The sequence below is a fragment of the Seriola aureovittata genome, chromosome 14 (genome assembly GCF_021018895.1).
Source record: "Seriola aureovittata isolate HTS-2021-v1 ecotype China chromosome 14, ASM2101889v1, whole genome shotgun sequence".
Lineage (NCBI taxonomy): Eukaryota > Metazoa > Chordata > Actinopteri > Carangiformes > Carangidae > Seriola > Seriola aureovittata.
Genome location: NC_079377.1, coordinates 21,635,174 through 21,655,853, shown reverse-complemented (window position 1 = coordinate 21,655,853; position 20,680 = coordinate 21,635,174). Strand labels below are relative to the sequence as shown.

The following is a 20,680-nucleotide window of genomic DNA, read 5'->3' as shown; positions in this document are numbered from 1 at the left end:
AGAGGTGTGATGAGGATGTCATGCAGCTTGTTTACCATAGACAGATGATGAGGCTGACGAGATCTAAAAGGAATCCTGAAGATTTGTTGTGATAATGATATATCACACATTTTTACCCCACACCATATCTCCTCTGCCCAGTAGGAATACCTTCTCAGTGCAGGGCAAACATTTACTCAAGACCAGTCATGTAGTCTGAACTGCCCTCATCAAAATTTGAACACACTGGCCGTCTGATCTGAGCTTTACTCACCCACTTCACTCGGTGACTCACTTACACGCTCTTCTGTCATTCAGTCACTCACCTCGGTGCACGCTCTCCATCTTTCATTAATTATTATCTACTCTCTTTTCCCCTTGACCTTTGCTTCCTATTGGCTCTATACCCACTGGTGCTTCACACTGGAGGAACTAACACAGTATACATTAGTTTATTGCTGACATACTGTTGTTGTTTTTTTTTTTTCCTCCCCATTTTCTTTCTTTAGAAACGTCTTTAAGTAGTAATTAATAAACTCTGAAAAGTGCTCCCCAGACAAAAATAAAATCATATCTTCAGGAAAGCATTTGCTCAAATCTTCAGAGGTAAACTAATTACTTTGTTTTGTATTTAATTTATTTTATTTGCTTCCTCAATTTCCTGGCGATGTGAGATAGGTGAGAGGTACAGTGAGGGACCAGAAGAAACAAACATGAAAACAGACAAATGCTTCCTCCAGCTTTGAAGTGCAATATCTCTCTGCTATTTGTTTTTAGTTTTTTTTTTTCCTCTCTCTCTCTTACCGTGTTTTTTCTTTTTCTTTTTTCTTTTTTCTTTTTTCGTTCTTTGTTGGTGGTAATTTTTCTGTAGTCTTGAAAGAAAAATGGATGGTGGTGATTGTACAACTAAAGTAGCTGATACCACACTTCGTTCTGTAAATATTTCCCCTCCAATGTTTCGGTTTTTGTCATAATTTCCCAGCTACCCAGGTCATTCGCCCCACATCCCCCACATTGTGTTTGGTTCGTGTGTGTTTTAGCGTGTACTATATATGTATATGAGTATGTGTGTGAATTCCTTCATATACTCCCAAGTTCAATAGAGTGTGTCTCTGTTTGGATTCTGCATGCATGCATCATGGGGGAGATGACACATGAAACGGTTGCCCTCCTGTTCTTTCATCTTCTTCAGTGCAGTGGTCTGGCCTGGCAGGGGAGCTGTGGTTACCAGTCCCTGGAAAATAAAGCTGTACACAACTACTGGAAGGCAGGGAGAGAGAGAGGGAGAGAGAGAGGGACTAAGGGAGCAGTGAAGGAAGGAAGGAAAAGAAAAGGAGAAAGAGGGAGTTAAAGGAAGGCAGGAATTGAAGTTTGACAGATGGAGTAAGAAGAGTCAGTCGGTTGTGTTTCTGACATGATAAAAAAGTAGTTTACTGGTGTATCTAACTGAAAAAGATAAAGTACACTCAGTTGCCAGTTTATTAGGAACACCTAACTTTATAATCATTATGGAGGCTTTAGGTTTTAGTGCTGGTGACTTGTGTTAAAACTAATGTTTTGCTTGTTTTTCTCAGTGGGGACTGACGAAATATTATAAACTCTTGATAAAAAAGAGTGTTAGAGAACAAACACTTAAGAAAAAGAGACCCTCTGTCTTTTTCTCTCCCTCTATCTTGCCCTGTGGTTACCATGGTGATACTCCCAGCAATGTACACTCAATACCTCGGTAGCTCTCTGCAGTACAAACAGGACTTAAGGCTGCCTAGTCTGTCCAGATCTCTATCTTCCTCACACATCATATATATATAGTATATATGCTTCATGCCTCTTCTCACTTGTGCGTTTGTGTGTATATGTTCCATATCAACAGCTTTGCCCGAGTGTGCGTGTACATGAATGCAAACTTGTCTCCTCTTTCTCGTCTTTTTAACCGTGTCAGTCTGTGTGTGTGTGTGTGTGTGTGTGTGTCTGCATGTGACGTTCAGTGCCCGTGCACAATTCAGATGTCTGTGTTTTATAGAGTAGTTTGTGTTACTTACATTTAATCCTATTTTTGATGGATACACACACGTTTGTACTCATTATCCTTGTGTGGGTCTCTCTCCCAGGTACCAACAGTAAACATGTGGATTTGAAGCTGAAGAAGCTGGTGGAGGTCAGCCCAAGAGGAGTCACCTCCCCTTCGTCCCCGTCCTCCACCTCCTCCTCATCCTCACCCACTGCCTCCTCCACCTCCCCACTCAGCCCTGCAGAAGGACTCGAGGTACGCACATTACCTCCTCAAAACACCCACTGGGTGTCCGTATTTTCTTTCTCTCTATCTTTTTTCTCTCCATCTCGCTTTCCTTTTATCTGTCTGCCTCAGTTTTTTTCTTCTGTCTCTCCCTCCTTCTCTCCACTCCATCAAAGGGTCAGTCCAATCAATCAGGTCCGATTGACCCTGGTTGTCAGCCGGCTGACCCTGTGTACACATCAGTCAGTTGGATCACTTCATGTTAGACTATGGTTTATCCCTCTCGTGTCCATATGAGTCTGTCTAAAGCCATGACACACACACAGGGGCATCATAATGCTCTACATAACATGGAGTAGTCCCCTCTATTGACTATGACCTTTTCAGACAGTTGCTGTGTGTCTGGATAGGTGAGGGGGGTGGGGGGTGGGGGGGCTGCAGCTGCTGCATGTGTCTATATCTTCAGATGTGAATATTGAGTCAACAACGCAGTCGACCAGTCCTAACATCTGTTTAATTGATTTTGAATGTCAAGTGGTATAAAGTGAGCGTTTGTGTGAGTAAGTGAGTGTGTGTGAGTGTGAGTGTGAGTGTGTGTGAGTGTGAGTGTGTGTGAGTGTGAGTATGTGTGTATGGCTGCCAGTAGAAGCAAAACCCTCTGTGCTTATGGCGACACAGGGTGTCTTTGATCATCAATTCACATAAACACCCTCTTGTGTTCAAAGCCTAAAAGGCTTAGTCCTTTATGGCCAGAAGAGTGTGTATGTGTGCGTGTTCCCACTTGACCCTCGCAGAAGTAGAATCACCGTTTGATTGACTCGAAACCAAATGTGAAACACTTTACCCGAAAGTGTTTACATTCAGTTTCTTGCTCTGACCAATATTTGACCTTTGATTCTCGTCAGATCTCCGGTCTGCAACTTATAGACCATCGGTGTATAAAGGTGGGCGGGGCTTCTATTTAACAGCTGATCATATTTTCAAACATACTACTTGGCTACCATGACATAATTCAATATGGTTTCGAATACATTTTTAACTTTGAACTAGAGATTTTGTTACTGGTTTGACTTGTTTAGAATAATCTGTCAATACTAGTTGATGAACTACATCAGCTAATCAGCTAATTATCACCCGCTTGTTGTAAAGCTAACAATCATTTTAGGATTGAATCCGCAACAGGTACAAGTCTTCTGTCATGTATCAAAAAAATAATATAGTATATACTATATGTATATTATAGTATTTCTATAGTTGTTTTATTGGGTTGTTAAGAAATACCAATAATTCAAAGATCATTTCATAAAGTGCTGAATTTTTCTAACATTTAATTCGTATCCTAAATTACAAAAGTCTTCTATATCACACTATTTAATTTTTCACACAAGAACTACCTTTTCTCTGAAGTCTTTTTCCATTTGTATAGCTGTTGTTGTTTGCAGTTAGCCAGTATTTGCACTCAGCTAGCTCTTTATTTTACCTCCATGTTGGTGCCATTAATGTTTCACAGTGTGATATAAATGTGAAGCTGCACCAAATGAAAATACACTCAACACAACTAAACCAAATCACTTGTGTCTTAAGCTCTTTACAGTTGATGGGTGCACATGTACATAAATGTGTCTGTGTGTATGCAGATGTCACTTTACTTCTTCTGTCCTTTAAAAAAAAAAAATAGAAACTGTCTTGTCCCAAGAGGATTGAGCATCCCAAAAGTCCTTCAGGCGGGTGGAATGACCTGCAGGAACATCACACGCACACACACACACACACACACACACACACACACACTCACCCTCTCATTAGTGATTGTGTGTATGCGCAGCCTCGGTGGCGCACGATAAGGGCATGCGACGCTCAGCAGACTGCAACATTAGTCACGCAGCCCCCTGCATGCACATTCACAGACTCGCACACACCAAAAGCACTGAATCACCACGGCCACAGCTTACCACAGCGATGATAGCAGCGATAAGAGAAAGAGAGAGAGAGAGAGGGTGAAAGACAGAGAGTAAGATGGGAGGAGGGAGGGGACAATCCAATATCTGTTTGTCCCAGAGCCTAAAAGAGAGATGAAGGGGTAGCCAAGTGGGCAGGTGTTCTGTGTGTGTGTGTGTGTGTGTGTGTGTGTGTGTGTGTGTGTGTGTGTGTGTGTGTGTGTGTGTGTGTGTGTGTGTGTGTGTGTGTGTGAGAAAGAGAGAGACTGAGAGGGAAAGACATTGTATAGTTAGTTTTTAAGAAGGTGTTAAAGGCCAGTGGAGCTGCTGTCTTCGATCAGCATCATTTTGGTGTGTTCATGTGTGGTGTTCATCAAGGTCCAGTTGTAACGTGGCAGCAGTTTAACCTTGAAGCAGTAGCTGTTTAACCTCTGGTTGTAGTCCAGTGAACAAGTCAGATCCACAACAGTTAAACAATAAGTGATAATTGGGTGGACAGCCTCGGTGTCCTAATCAGTCTCCTCAGGGATTTAGTCTGTTGTTAAATAAACAGTTCGCTGTAGATACTGCAGAGGCTTGCACTTTTTACCAGTCACTAAACTAAACATATAAAAACAAATCCTTCTCATGAAAATATGACAAGGACCACAACATTAATCCAATAAATCCTTTGACATCCAATTATCAGTGATTGTTACACTTTTCCTATAAACAAGCAGATTAAATATTCAGAAAATCAACCACTTGATGGATTCCTGTCCGCAGCAACTTCTAGGACCCTGAATGCATCATGTGATGAGTGGGAGGCTGAAGTTGAAATCATGCTCAGAAGTTAACAGTGTTTTAGTTGCTCTACCTATGTGACACCTATGTGTTACACACACACCATTTAGGTGAAGGATATTTATTGTGTAACATTTGTTGTAGTGAGTTAGTACATTTCCACATACCTGGGGATGATGTTCTTGTGGTTCTTTGATACTTTTTGGGAGCTGCAGTTACAGATTATATGTCGTTGTGATTTAAGCAGAGAACCCAGTTCACTCAGAGCAAAGCAGGCAATTCACATCACATCGCATGATGTTTGTGTATTTATGGGGTTGAGGAGAGCTGAATGTAAGGTTTAGATTATGGAGAACCTGCAAGTGGATAAATTACACTGCAAAAAATATCCATCTTAACAAATCTGTTCAAAAGCAGAAGGCAAACATATTTGATATTATTTGTTTAGAGAAATCATTATCACATTATTTTTCCTTTGGAATTAAATGAAGATAAATAAGAGCACCAGGTAATTACCACATGGGGGATGTTCACTATTAAAAATGTTAAGTTAGCAATTAAACATGAAATGACAAAGGTCTGAGACTGATCATCATTTACTGGAGGTACCGTGAATATAAGTATTGATTCTGGATTGAGTGTTTGATGCTAGTGGACGGTAAAAGATGATTAATCAGTCGGGAAAACTGCATCAATTCTGTGAGAGTAACTATGATCAGACCCTCTGACGCAGGTGTGGCTAAGTGAGGGTGTTTGTTTCCTTGATGACGTAGTTCATGACGTAGGTGACTGTTGCCTGCCTCTTTTCATCTAGTAACTAGTTCAGATATGACTTCTTTTACCAAACCCTCATTTGATTATCAACTTTTTATCCACTAAAAGTTCTTTACAAAGTGTCACTCGGGACCGTAACATTAACGGAAACCAGAACAACACATTTTTGTGATTGTCGCTTTTCAGTGAAAGATGAAGAGATTCAGTTTTTAGGAAGTAAGTAAAAAGCATCAGACGCTACTTAGCAGTGTAACGAGAGGAGATTTTTACCTGCCAGTGTTTCACTTCCTCACTTTTCTCACAGTCAGGAAGTGAAATTTACTCTCTGCTCTTTTGGATTGTCTTGGTGCTGCCCTGAAGGTTGACATGCACACACACACACACACACACACACACACACACACACACAAACAGAAGCACTTCCACACATCCAAGCTCTGGCCTTATGTTTTAAAATGTTTAATTGGGCATTTTGTACATAGCACCTCATAAATAAATTTGCCTCGATTTGACTTGACGTGAGGTTTTAAGTGGCTGGTAGAAGCCGACAGACTAATAGACAAAACAAGTGAGAACAGACTAATTGCTGACATTGTTTTTGAAAGTCAATAATCTGAAGCTAAACTAACAACTCCCCGTCTGCAGCGTGTTCCCCGCCCACACTGTCTCTATTAGTCGTCCTTGCTCTGCTTGACTATCTCCCTCTGTCTCAAGCAGTGGAACATGTTTGCCCTAATTGTCGACTTTATTACATGTTTCGCCGTCTTATTAACGTTGCCACAACGTCAATCTTAGCCCGAGTCGGTTTCTTTTCCACTCGGCTTGGCATATTTGGAGGCCTGGTAATAAAACATTTCTGCATGCCGTTTCTTGATAGTGGGAGAAGCGAGCGTGTAGCTTTTTAACACATGTTCACTTTGAAAACAATAGCGTTTTTTTGCATTTTGCATAATCTGAATATATTTTCTGGCTCGGGGTTTTGTTGAAAGTCAAGTTAATTGCCTCCTTTTTGTCTCTCTCATGAGTGAGGGAGAGTGTGTGTGTGTGTGTGTGTGTGTGTGTGTGTGTGTGTGTGTGTGAGTGAGTGAGTGTGTGTGTGTGTGTGTGTGAGAGAGTGAGTGAGTGAGTGAGTGTGTGTGAGAGAGAGAGAGGTGTTCAACAACAATGTAGCTAACATCAACTTCTACCAGATTTATCTCATGGCCTTGTCAGTAGGTGTGTTTACATGTGTGAGTGTGTGGTTTTGGTCACAATAATCACACAGCAGCTGTGAAATCCTTAAACGGCTGCCTAATAAAAGCTTGAGAGCAGATCTAAGTGGCTGGTAGAGGCTGACAGGATAATACACAGGGTGTGAAGAGGGAGAAGACTAATTGCTGACGTTTTTTAAAGTCAGTAATTTGAAGTTTAACCAACTACTCCATCCGTGTGTGTGTGTGTGTTTTCTGCCTGCTGTGCTTGTGTGTTGTTTGTAGATCATCTGTCTTTGTGTTCTTCCTGATGTTGAATTTATTCATTGATTAGCGTTTTTACACATTTCTCAACGTCATCTTTTACATGAGAGGGTGACTGAGAGTGCAGCATCAAAAATAGCTGAGATTTCTTGATGAATATGTTTACAAATAACCATCAAATGCACCAAAATATGTTCCTGCGACATATAGTACCAACAGATTAGTACTTGTTGAGACTGAACGCACGTTTTCCTCTGTGTGACAGAATAACGCCGAGGAGCTGCGAGCAGAGCGGCTGCGCAGAGCAACAGAAAAGTTGCGCAGCCCCGTCGTCTTCAGCAAGGACTCTGCAGTCCGGAAAACACAGCTGAAGTCCTTCAGCCAATACGTGGAGAGCAGACCAGGTGGGGGACAACACAACACAAGCACACATACATACACACAATGCATACAGTATTTACCCAGGGAGGTATGTTTGCACACACTAACACTTGGCTCACATACATCCAGGTCACACCTGAGAGCAGGGACGTGCGGACATTTTGACAAGCAGGGGCTCAGTTCTGAAAAAAATGATTCACCTGTTCATTGTCTGCTGCTTTGAAACCAGCTTTCCAAAGAAACCCTTCTTTAATTTTCTTTACTTTAGTTTAACAACCAACAGTTAAACTCTCAGGTTATCTGTTGCAGCATGATCATTTCCTCAAGTCTTTATACACATTTCAAGATTTCACCGCAAACATGCTTTTAAGTTTTATACAGAAAAAGTAAAGTAACTCTTTGGCTCGGTCAAAGAAATGAAGGCTGTAATCGTCATTGATTCTTAAACAGGAGCATAGCAGATTTTCTTAAAGACACCTTCTTAAGAATATCAGCATCAGCTGCAGTAAACACATGAAAAAAGTAGAAATGAGTGTATTATTATTTTTTTAAAAATGGAAATTTCCACCTCACTGACTCCACCACCAATATTGCACTGTGAGTGTGTTAAACAATATTTATATGCAAGGACAGATCACTGACAACCAAGTGTAAATCCTCACCTTCTATGTGCATTTTAATTTGAAACCAGATTGTTTCCTCGCTAACATCTGTCCATCTCCCTCCAGAGGTGAAGAGACAAAAGTCTATTCCTGAGGATCTGAAGAAGGCTGAGGAGGATAGAGGTTCACCGACAGAGATCGATATTCGTAGACCATTTGAAGAGGAGGTTTGTCCCCATTTCTTTTTTCCTACTAAATCATGCTTCTGTTTACAAAGAGATACAGGTGAATAGACACAAAACTTTATCCCACCTGCAGCAACTGACGGGAAAAGCAGAAGAAAGTTTTAAAATCTTTACCAAAAAAAAAAGAGTTCTGTGAGTTTTCTTTAGGTTTGCTTTGCCTGAAGCCGTCGCCTCATGAAGTCTGTAATGGACAGATGATCAAGTCTGAGAAAAAATGGCAAAGTGAAAGAGGGGTGGGGGGGTGTAAGGGGTCAGAAGTGAGGTTATGTCTCTTAATTGCTCCCTCTTGGCCTTTTTTTATTTCCTATTAGTCAGCTCTCTTTCTGTCTCTCCTGTCTTGTCTTAGATAAATCTGTCCTCTCCCATCTCCTCCTCTTCACCTTGTCCACCTCTCACACACTCGCACTCTCTCTGCTGTCCTCTCTTCTCTGCACAGACATCTAAGTATTGATCTAACAGACTGCCGTTTTAATTATAATAATGGTAGATATCAGCCTCTCTGCCATTCAGAGGTGCATGTGTGTGTCTCGGAAAAAGAAATTGTGAGCCAGCGTGTCCTTCAAGTCTATACACAAGCTCGCACTCTCTTCTCAGCGTGTGTTTGAACTGTGTGTGTACAAAGAGCGTGTCTATAAGAATGCTATTATTTCAATGAGCGTGGATGCGAGTGTGCGTGCCACTGGAGACCATGGGGTGAATCTTTCTTCCCAAGCAGCCCTCTCCTACCCTCGACCCTGCACCCTCCACCCCAGTCCTGTGTGCACACACACACTCACTCTCACACACACCCTCCTCCTCCCAGTGCCTGGGCCCCAGGGTTAATGGGTGTTCAACCTTTCCATTATCCCGATCAGCCAAGAATTACCTGCTGAATGATGTTTGCATTAATATAATATATATGGTAATTTCCCTCCTCTTAATTACGGCTGGGCTGAGCGCGGCAAGGGGAGTGGGCTGATCATGTGTAAAATTGATTTGCCAAGGAAAAATATGGTGATAGAGCGAGAGCGCGCAAGGAGGAGGAGGAGGAGGGAGTTGGGGCGGTGGGCTGCTGGGAGCCAACGCACACATACACACACTTGCACAAATCACATGTGCACAGAGTCACACAGATGCACACACTCACACACTGGAAAGAGCACAGGAAAAAGTGCTGGCCTGGGTGGAATGAAATAAAAACTTTCTCTCTCTCCTGCTCACTAGTTCTCCTTCCCATTAAGAAAAATGAAGTGCATCAGCAATAAAATGGAGATATTTTTCGGATGCATCCTCAGTGGTGAATTTGAATAAACATTTTCCTCACTCAGAGGAGTTTCTCTGGAGAATAGCAAGTAGCCAGGAGACAGAGGTGAAGAGGGGTCAGAAATGGACTGTGTATTAAGTACTTATGGTTATAGAGTGACGTGTGTGTGTGTGTGTGTTACAGAGATCTTAATGTAAGGTTTAGTTTAAAAAATAATAAATTAGCAGTTAAACATGAAATGACAAAAGTCAGTGACTGATCATTATTTGCTGGATGCACCATGATATAAGTATTGATTCTGGATTGAGCACTAACTCTTATCCAATATAAGGTAAAAGTGATGTTAGGGATATCACCGATTAATCCATAAATAATCCATAATAAAAAACTGCATCATCAGCAGCTATGATCAGACCCTCTGATGCAGGTACGGCACAGTAAAGGTGTGTGTTACCTCGATGACGTAAGATGTTTGAGTTCATGAAGTAAACGCCTGTCGCCTGCCTCTCTTAAGTAACTAGTTCAGCTGCGCCTCCTGCTTCTTTTACCCGTCCCTCCATCTCATTATCAACTCTTGCAAAACTGGTTCTCCAGATTTCACCAACAACGACTTAAAGTGAACAGAGGACACACAACAACCAATGCCCAAACACATGAATACACACATTCCTAAATAAAAAACATTTACATCTGTTGTCAGGAGCCTGAGCTAACCGTTTTTCTACTTGATCACATTGTCAGGCGCAACTACGGTCCCTCTCGTTTTTACAAGAATGAGCTGCCTTCAAGTTTCCTACATGTTTAGTCTCATGTAATTAATGTCACATTGTCAAACCTGCGAGTTAACATGAATTATTATGTTTGTTTGATGAGCAGCGACGTTTTGTTCTGTTTACTTTATGCTTCAAATAATTGTTTTAAAGTGTTAATTTTATTTATGATTCAGATTCCTAATTTACTATTAATGTTGAGAAACAAGTATTTCTTTTTTTTTTTTTTTTATGTAAATAAATTATTGATAAGTGACCAATGATCAGTTAAGGAAACTGCTTTAAATTTGCATTCCAAAGTGTTACCTTGATAGTTTGGTGTGAATAAAGATTCACTTGAATATGTCTTCATTCACAGTACTCTAATCCGGTTATTTAGAGCTTTGCTGTTCTTTTTAAAATAAAAATTATAAATAAAAATATAATACAGCTATAAAGTGGTTTTGAAGATGAAGAGAGGAACTCAGAAACGCCAAACAAAGCTCAGATGAAACGAGAGGCAGCAACAGTTACTCTCGAGCTGTATGAATAATCTGTTGTGAAATTAAACTCTTTTCTGGGGAAATTCTCTTTTGTTTTTGTTTTTTCCAGGAAAGATTTATAGACACTGCACATCTGTTCAGACATTTTCACTCTCCTCCTCCCTCTGCTTTATTTCTTCTCTTTTTTTATACCCTCATCACCTTTTTTGCTTCTTTCCATCTCTGTATTTCTCTCTTCTCCCTCATTCTGTCTCATCCCCCCATCCTTTTTTTCCCCTCTGTCTCTGTTTAATGCCGTATCGCACTTCTCTTCCTTTTCTCTCATAACCATTCTCTCTCTCTTTCTCTCTCTTTCTCTCTCTCTCTCTCTCTCTCCCTCTCTCTCTCTCTCTCACACTCACTCTCTCTCTGGTTGACAGAAGGCGTTCAAAGACACCAGTCAGTATGTGGTTGGGGAGCTGTCTGCGCTGGAGAGCGAGCAGAGGCACATAGACGCCCGAGCAGCTCGCGTGGAGAAGAGGCTGCGCTATCTCATGGACACAGGTACCCCAAGCCCAATTACACTGGAAAAACTGTTTTGGCAAATTGAGCGTACGCACGCACATACACACGCATGTACACTTGGGGAGTTTGTGTGTGTGTGTGTATTTATGTGTGCGTTTGTGTGAGAGAGAATCTTTGAAGCCCCCCACCCCCTCCCTCCCTCTCCCCTCTCGGTTGAATGTTGAGCGACGGAGCGCTGGGTGGATATGAAAGGAGGGGATGGGGGTGGGGGGGGTGGGGGTGAGGGAGGAGGAGGAGGTGGAGAAGGGAGGGGAAGGGTGGGTGGGGAGGGAGAGTGCGGGGTAGTGTGTCTCGGGGATGGGAGAAGAAGGGAGACCTCTCTGGGCTGGGGTGATAAGGGAGCCCTTCATGGGGGAAACGATAACTGGGTGCGATAGCGGAGCCCCAGCCGAAGTCTCGGCTGCAGCCGTTTGCCAGCTGCGGCCCCAGCCAGCCAGCCTCCACACTATTGAACAGTGCGCTCAGCCATGCACAGCTACACACATACACACACATACACCCTCCTTCCCCTAGTACATATCTGGCCTTCATTGATATGCTGTATAAGGAAAGACGGGGGTGAGTTAAAGGGAGGAGAGAGGGAGAGGCAAAGAAATGTTTAAAAAAAAAAAAAAAAACACGGCAACACAACATGAGCACTGACACAGTTCACAAATCCACGACAGACACACACAAATGCTTACACACCCGTGCATACAAAGTGCAATCTGGTTTGGCGTACGGAGCCGGATTCGGAAGGTTTTTATTTAAGATTTGGCCGAGGGTAAAGCCTTGTTAAGACATGAGACACTGTGCCGAGCCAAAAGAGGGGCCTTGGCTCCGTTAAGTCCCTAACTGAAATTGGAGAATAGCTTCCCATTTGTGATACTAAACCGTCCCGTTCCTCACTCAAGAATTCGGTTGGAGGAAAAAATAAATATATAAATAAAAAAAACCTGGTCCCGGGAAGTGTTAAATTTTGATGTTTGCAAATGTTCTGAAAGTGTAGGTGCAGTATTCGCTGCAGTAATTTAGTAGCAGCTCTCATGCTCTGTCTGATATATCAGCACCTAACTTGGTGGATTTATCCCCCAAAATCCTAAAAAAAAGCAACACAGGGGAGGATAGAAGAGGAGGTTTTAGAAAAGGAAACTGGGGCGGTGGGATTTGCGCTCACCTTCTCCATCCTATTTGGGTTCTGATATCGAGACTATCTCTCCTCTGTTTGTTGTGTTCGCTTTCCTCCTTTTTGCCTCCCTCCCTGCCTCTGTGCCCTCTTCCCCCGTTGGAGCGCATGCCATTGTGTCAATCTGAAGGGCTGTTTTTCCTTCTTCCTCTTCGCCCACTGATAAAGCAGCCGCTAGCCAGCAAGACGCCAGGTTATTTACTTCCAAACACCTTCAGCCATAAAGATTTCTCTTTATATAGTTGTATAAATATACCTGTGGTCCCATCGTGAAAAATAGGATTCACCAGAAAAGGAAGAGGGCGACAACAGGGAAGGCGAGGACAAAATAAAAAAAGGGATATCAGGAAAAAAGAAATTCACCTTGGTTGCTTTTCACCCTCTTATAACATCAGTGGGGAATGAAATTGAGAAAAGGTGGTTTCAACAAGTCAACACACTGACTACTGGGTGATGTAGTACAGTGTGTATATATATATATATATATATATATATACACACACACAGTATATATGTGTGTGTTGTAAACTAGAAAACTATGACATTGTTCATGTGCCACATTTGGTCAGTAATGAAACAACATCTGTATGTTGGGAGGACGGTGCTCAGCTGTGAGACATCCTTCAGTATTTAGGGCACCCTCAAATTGGCATCAATTCCACACTGGCATTGCAGTGCAGCGAGAGGGGGACACCTACCACATGATGCTGAGCACATTGCTCACTTCCTGAAAGTGTATTTCTGTTTCCATATCTCATTTTGCAGCACTTATCCAAGAGACTCATCCAATAGGTTATGGATTGCGCCTTTAGGCCAAGGTCTGGAGGCATCGGAGCGAGATGTGCCAGTGACAGGTGGTCACTAAAGTAACCTTTATCACCTCAGCAACTGAGGTCACCTTTCTATAGGCTGTCATAGATGATAGATATTTCTCTCTGGACCCTGAACGCCTGATTGAAGTGGCGGCTGATTGGCTGTTAGCAAAACATCCGGTATTGATCCATACCATCTGACTGGTGCCTGTACACCTTACAACGGGACATGGTGAGAATTTACCACCAGCTACCAGCCAATGTTGATGTTTTCTTTTTGTTTGTTTGTTTGTGTGTTTTTTTTTTTTAACTGTGCCAGTCACACTTTTGAAGCCCTGCCAATGTCTAGAGTTCCTTTTCATTTCCACAATATCTGCTTAGATGTCCAAGTGCCTGGTTTAATTTTGGACCTACAAAGTCCACATAATTTCACAGAATGTTACTTTCTGCAAATCTTGAGCAGCACTTTCCTCGGCTGCCAATAAATGTTCTGGGGAAGACTTCCTATCAAGACGAATTGGCTATAAATCAGCTTGATTAAACTTCAACGGAGCCAATCATCATATAAAAGCCTGTTGTGGGGTCTTTTAGGCGCAGTTCACATGTGTTTGTCAAATGTATTTCTTTGAACATAATGAATATTGATTAATTTTTTGGCTACAGCAGTATCCGGGCGTTTGTATAGTCCAAAAGGATTGTGTGAACTGATGTGTGGTTGTAAAATCCACCACCAGCGTGTATCAGCTGCCTCTACTAGTCCTGCGTCTCAGCCCAAAGTAACCAAAGACTAAATACAGTTTGTCTTGTCTGTACTGGTGCTACACATGAGAACAGCCTCAGTTCAAACTCTTTTTACTGATGTTTTCTCTAAGCCGGGCTGTCATCAACCTTCACACCTCTCTTTTTGTGACTTCAGTGAAGGAGGACACACAAAGAACAACCTCTCAGCCAATCCACTGTCAACTTTAATTCCTTTCCTCACCCAAACCAAAGCGTGTGCTTATGAAATACAACACAAAAACAAACTTGAGACGGCAGTTGAGCTTCTCTGTGAAGGGCTTTCTAGACAAAAGTTTGGATGGAAATAAAATCTGACACAACCATCCAGTACTTTAATTGAGCACGAGTTCAGATGTGATCTCAGAAAAAGATGATATAATAAACTTGAAAATGTGAAACTTGAGGGAAGATTACGTCGACTTAAGATGAAAGAGAGAGGAGGTTGTAGCTACTAATCATGTATTGAGAGATTTACAGATCCTTTACTGATCAGCTTCTTTTAGAATTAGGTGCATGTATTAAATGTGTCATCAACAGTTTCCACGTTAACACTTTTGGATTCAGCCATATTTTTTGATGCAGTGTATGCGTGTAGCTTCTCCCCAGAACTGTGAGCAGTTTGTTCTTAGACGCAGAGCCCGCTCTCTAAGCAGGGTGGCTGTGCCGAGCAGCCATAGCAGCACATACGATCATATGATTCAGACCTCTCGAGGTAAGTTTGGGTGAGCTCAGTGTGCAGTGGTGCTGTGGTAGCACACAGCACTGCAGGACTGATGGGCAGATGTGAACAGACAGACCGACTGACCCATGACTGATTGTTCATCTCTCTGCTCCACCAGCAGAAAGCCTGGGAAGATCCACTGTGCTCTGCTGGTCCTCAATATGCCTTTCTTTGATATCACATGCTTTTGCTTTGTCATTCCTGCAACCTTTTCTTTCTTCTCTCTCTCTATAAACACAGTTTGTCATGTTGCTCACACATGCATGTATAATGTTCCCCACATGGAATCAGCCCCTTTAAAAAAAAATCTTTTATTAAAATTCTTCCCATTTTAAGCAACTTATCCTGTCACGTCTTTGTTTTTCTGCTTTCTAAATCAGTATTCTCTTTCCCCCTTTTTTTCTTCTTTCTTTTTATGTCTCCTCTCTGCTTCTCTGCATCACTTTATATTTGCTCTGTTCCTTTTTATCCCTGTGAATCTCTATTTCTCCTTCCCTCCTCTCACCCTTGCTCCCCCTTGTCTCCCTCTTTTTTCACACATTTCCTCTCCTCCCCCCTCTCTCCCCTAGTTTGGGCACAATGCAGCTTTCTGCGGCATTTTCTATTACGCCACAGCCCTCCCCAGATGAATCCAAAGTAATTGGGGTGGTTAATTTATTTACTCAGAGGCAGTTCACAGCACATTAAATAATAGAGATAATTGAACAAGAATTGTCAAGTGTCTTCTGATATCAGACACATTACAGGAGGGAGTGTGCATAAAACTCCATTTCTATGCCCCCATTGTTTATGGTAATTAAGTACACAGATTTATTCCTTGGTTGCCTTCCAAGCTTATGGCAAGCGCCATTGTTGTCTTCTATTAATATGTAATCAGTAAATAGTTTAATTTTCTAATCTGCGGTTGGAGAATTCACTTTCTAACAACTCTTAATTACTGCTGGGCTCTAATGAGTCTCGCCATGCTGACGCAGCCAGCCAATCAGAGGCCAGGCCCGGGTCGGGGGGGAATTTGAATTCCTGCGACGCCCCCCCCTCGACTAATGAACTTGTTATTCTTGCACCAGTGGGAGCACTGTCCTTCACACATGCAACATTAGGAGAACGTTCACCTCCTGCAACAGACAGATTATTTATAGGAGTTTATTGATTTTATGAGAAGATTATTTGTGCATTTGAACAGAGGCTGTGTATTCATTACATATACATCATTGGTTTTGACTGTTATTATTACATGGCTGTATTTACAGTGGTGTGTTATGAAAGTTTCATTAAAGTGTCATACAACCTTTGCACACAGTGCTCTAAGAACAGTTTGCACAGAATGCAAAGCTTGAACTTTTTAAGTGTTTTATTCTATTGTGATCTTTAGTAAAATTAAGATACCATTCATCATTTGTGTGATTCTACTGATGCATTAAATGCCTCTGACCTTGGCATTGTTATTTTTCTAAAGGTATTGTTGCACAAAAAAAAACATATCAAACTCTCCTTATTGAAAATTCAGCTTGAGGTATGAAGAAGCATTCAAATGCATCATGTAGCCTTCGCAGAAAATCCCTTTGCCCCTGTTTGAATATATCTCAACCACCCCCTACCTGGCCTCTGCACCTATTTACACACACCTCCCATTTCAAATAGCTATATAACCTGCAACAATGGACGCAATTATCCAAATAATGGCACTTAGCCGCACCGCAAAGCTGCCCCTCACCTACTGCGCATTTGATAAGAGATAAACAAGCAGAGAGAGGAGAGAATGAGTTTTAGCTCTCCCAGATTAACATATGTTTAAAAATTGCACTCGAAGCCGATAAGATTGACACAGGGTTTTTATGGCGCGCGCTCCTTTAATCTGCCTTTGTGTCTGCGAGTCGACGAGAGGAGAATGGCACAAGGAGGGATCCAGCAAGGGCTTAATGTACTTTGCACATGCAGCCTATCCTCCTCAGTATCTGAGGAAGGGACAGACCGGACTGTCAATGCCTTCACACTGGGAAGAGCTACTGGCTGCTTTGACTGGGTCTGTGATTATGTGGAGGACTGCAGAACGGGAGCGGCTTTAATGTCAACCTGTGGCTCTAAATCCCAGTTGTTCAAACTGAAGCCTACAGGCAAATTATTCTCCATTTAATTGTGCTGTTGTTAGTTTTATTTGCCATTGTCAGTTTAAGATCACTACTCTGTGCTACAATAATGAGTTTCTGGAAGATTTTTGGTGCATTTCTAAATCGGTACACAGTTGCATATAACCTGTTATAAAAGTATGAAATTGTTGTGGTAGAAATATTACTCTCATATTGCTTTTAAATTTCTTTTCTTCTTTAAAGGCTAAATTCCAGGCTTGTAATGTTTTCACAGATCCTCTACTTGCACTTCTAACACTAAAGGGCGCTGGGGTTCAGGCATCATTGTCACTGAGTGTGTGTGTGTGTAATGTTTATATTTCCCTAGCATCAAGTCAGCCGGCCTCTCACTCTTTTTCCCATGCCTGTCGTCCTAATCCAGCATTGTGGCAGCATCAGCTTATAGTTTGACTAAAGATTTAAGCTGGGCTACGTGAGTGGCATTGGGACTCTCAAACACACACACAAACACACACACATTCACACGCACACACACATTCGCACATGCACATCAAGAACTGCCTTGTCTCGTCGCAGCAACACAAACAGCGTGTGCAGCTTTAAGTATATTATCAGGACCAGTTCTTTTACAAACGTATTGCTGGAGAAGCTTAACATTAATTATTGTAACTTTGGGCAGATTACATCCGTGCCCGCCTTGTAAGCGCAGGCAGACTCATCTTGACCTCCTATACGAGAGCTTAAAGACACAAGAATGGCATTTTACCAACTTTAATGGGATAACCAGTCTAATCTTTCAGCACTGAGAGAAGAAAAAGTGTTTAGACTATAATACCCTCCCCAGTTCACAGCCTGAAAGATGGAGGGACAGAGGTTTTGGTGTTGGCTTTAATTAGTGTTTACTTTGTTTTTCAGGTGCTTCATTTTACAATTCCCTTTTTCCTCTGTTGTATTTTGTTGGACTTCTTCCGCTTTTGAAAATGAGTAAAGTAACATTTAAGTTTCACACGCGGCTCTCCTCCTGAATCTTCCAATAAAAGTAGATTGGAAAATAAACACAGGCTACGCTGAAGGCTTGACCGCTGTGTGAATTGTGATTGAAATTGTCGAGCAGAGAGATTGCAACTATTGTTTATCCCCAATCACAGACCCAATTCGTAAGCTAAGCTCATGGCAACTGAGATAGACGCAGCCAAAAGAAGATGCGTTCCTTTTTTTTTTTTCTCTTTTTTTGAAGCCTTTGGTCATTTTCTTGTTGTTGTTGTCAGGGTTACGAAAAGAGCACTCACTTTCAATCGAATGGTTTTGTATTAGACCACAGTGGAATGTGTTTGTGGTCATCTTGAATTCACTTCAGGAGCAAATGCACCGTTCTTCCCTATAGGGAAGGAAAGAAATCTAGGGATCACTCCTTTAAAACCCATTGCCTTTTTCTTGCCTTTGAGGCGACAAAACAAAGGATTTGAGCTTTTTGTTTTGTGTGTGCGTGTGTGCGTGTGTGCGTGTGTGCGTGTGTGTGTGTGTGTGTGTGTGTGTTTGTGTGTGTGTGTGACTCCAAGGTTCAGCTGGGTCAGAACACAGATTAAACCCTCCTCCTTCCCCCCGACACAGACACACACACATATATACACTCCCATTCCCGCTCATGCCCTTAATCTCCTCGGCCATTTTAATGTTTGAGCAGCAAAACAATTTAATTAGTCATCATGCAAGGACCCTGCACAAGCAACCAATGCTGAGCTCCTACCTCCTTTGCGCTCTCTGCCCCCCCACCCTCCCTCTACTCCCCCACCCTCCAGCCTAACACAGTGACACCACCCTTACTCCCAGATGTGCTCCGCTTCTCTCTTCTTCTTTTTTTTTCTGCCTTCTTTTTTTCCAGCTCGGTGTCAGCCTTTCATACATTCTTTAACAGTGGGGATGAAAGGGGGATTTTTAGGAAGATTAGGGAACGGGATCCTCTAGGCATTGTCTGAGAATCTTCAGATAAAACGAGCTGGGTGGATGGAGTCAACGGGAGGGAGGGAGGGAGGGAGGGAGGGAGGGAGTTTGTTGCGATGGAGGGGAATGGGGTGTAGCTGCTCGCCACAGCCCAGAGATGTGTGAGTAAAATTTGTTTGTAAACTAGGCAGGAAATATTGTGAGCTTCCTCTCCTCTATCACTTCCTTTATTTTTGTCATATTTCTTTCTGTCTGACTTTCACTTTCTTTCTATATGAGATTATTTTTTGCACTTTTTTGTCGTAATTTTTCTCCTCACTTCCCGTAAATCAGTTAAAGTTTTACTCTTAGGGCCAGGCGCTCCTTCTCTCCTTAGACTGCCAGCGATAGGGCCGATTAACATTTTCAGCAGAGGGGTGAGTAAGTAGGGGGGGGGGGGGGCTGTTGGAAAGAATTGGGAGGTGGACAATGGCCGCTTATGATAATCTGCTCTTTATTGGAGCATCCCGCCAATGCTTTCATCAGCCGCCTCTCTGCCTGAGACCCCATGCAGGAGCCGGTCCAACAAACCATGCTGCAAGCTGCCAAACACATCGTCACACACACAAACACTAAATATACAAGTTCCACATTAACAAACAAACTGAATATGTTCACACACACACACACACACACACACACAGTGGGTACATGCTGCACACTCAGCTACAAAACACACTTTTATTTTTTAGCAGCACAGTAATGCAGTTTGATTGTCTTGTTTTGCTGCTTTTAGCTTAAAACCCTCTTTAATATGAATTTCTCTCAAGGGTTAATCTTTTGGTTTGAAGTGAAGCCGTCACATTTTAATCCACCCGTTTATATTGTCTTGTTTTTTTTCTTACTATAAACTTTATCTTGCTTTTGTCTCTTGCTAGCTCAGATTCACTGGTTATATTTAGTTTTTTAGTGTTTGTATTTATTTATTTGGTTGATTATTATTTAGTTTGCAAACTGCAGCGCAATGACATAATTGAATTTCAACCTTGCAGTCAATTAATCAAGGCTTTCTTATGTTAACTGATGTGGTAGCACTCGACAATGCAGGTTAATGACAGAGGTTTGGCCAGTAATTACACCATTCACTTGCTAACACAGCTGCTCGCCATGCTGCCGTTGTCATCACCCCCCCCTCATACACACTCCTCCCTATTTCCCATTGTAATGAGCACTCCAGGCTACAAATACCAACAGCTGTCTTTCCCAATACATTTCCATTTAAATATCTATTTAAACACAGCAATTTTGCATTTGTGTATTGAATCAAAGCTCAAGCCAGGGCCAGTGGCATTAACAGCCTGATGACGGCGTCAGTTGTAATATTATGTTACTCAACATTCAAAGCGCTGTGTGTTGTTTGACACATTTACACACATATTAGGGAGAATTTATATCAGGGAGCATATTAAAAAGACTCTATTCTTCTTTATATCTAAAGATTTGAACCGTGCAGAATGTTGTTTTTACCAAAATATTTTTTATTGATATAGTGAAGGGGACTGAGCTGTTGGCGTGAAGCAAATCTCTGAGAGGAAGAAGAGACAGACGGGCAGAAAAGATGAGCAAGGAAAGGATGAAGTGATTGTGTAAAAGAGAGAGAGAGAGACGACGGGGAAACAAGTAGTGAATTGCAGCACAGAGATGTAAGAAGGATGACTAATGTTGTTAGCAGGGCCATTACTGGTCCG

At 42.1% G+C, this 20,680-nt stretch overlaps 1 protein-coding gene across 6 annotated transcripts in view; it reads left to right on the top strand.

Annotated features, from left to right (window-relative positions):
- The window catches only part of ehbp1 (EH domain binding protein 1), a 140,880-nt gene that overhangs the window by 94,261 nt on the left and 25,939 nt on the right, over positions 1-20,680 (top strand). For 5 of the 6 annotated variants that reach the window (XM_056395015.1, XM_056395019.1, XM_056395018.1 and 2 more), the window contains 4 exons: positions 2,088-2,242; positions 7,426-7,564; positions 8,270-8,370; positions 11,303-11,426. In XM_056395015.1, the coding sequence (XP_056250990.1) occupies positions 2,088-2,242; positions 7,426-7,564; positions 8,270-8,370; positions 11,303-11,426 (519 nt within the window). The remainder of the gene's footprint in view (positions 1-2,087; positions 2,243-7,425; positions 7,565-8,269; positions 8,371-11,302; positions 11,427-20,680) is intronic. The other variant, XM_056395017.1, reaches the window with a different exon arrangement.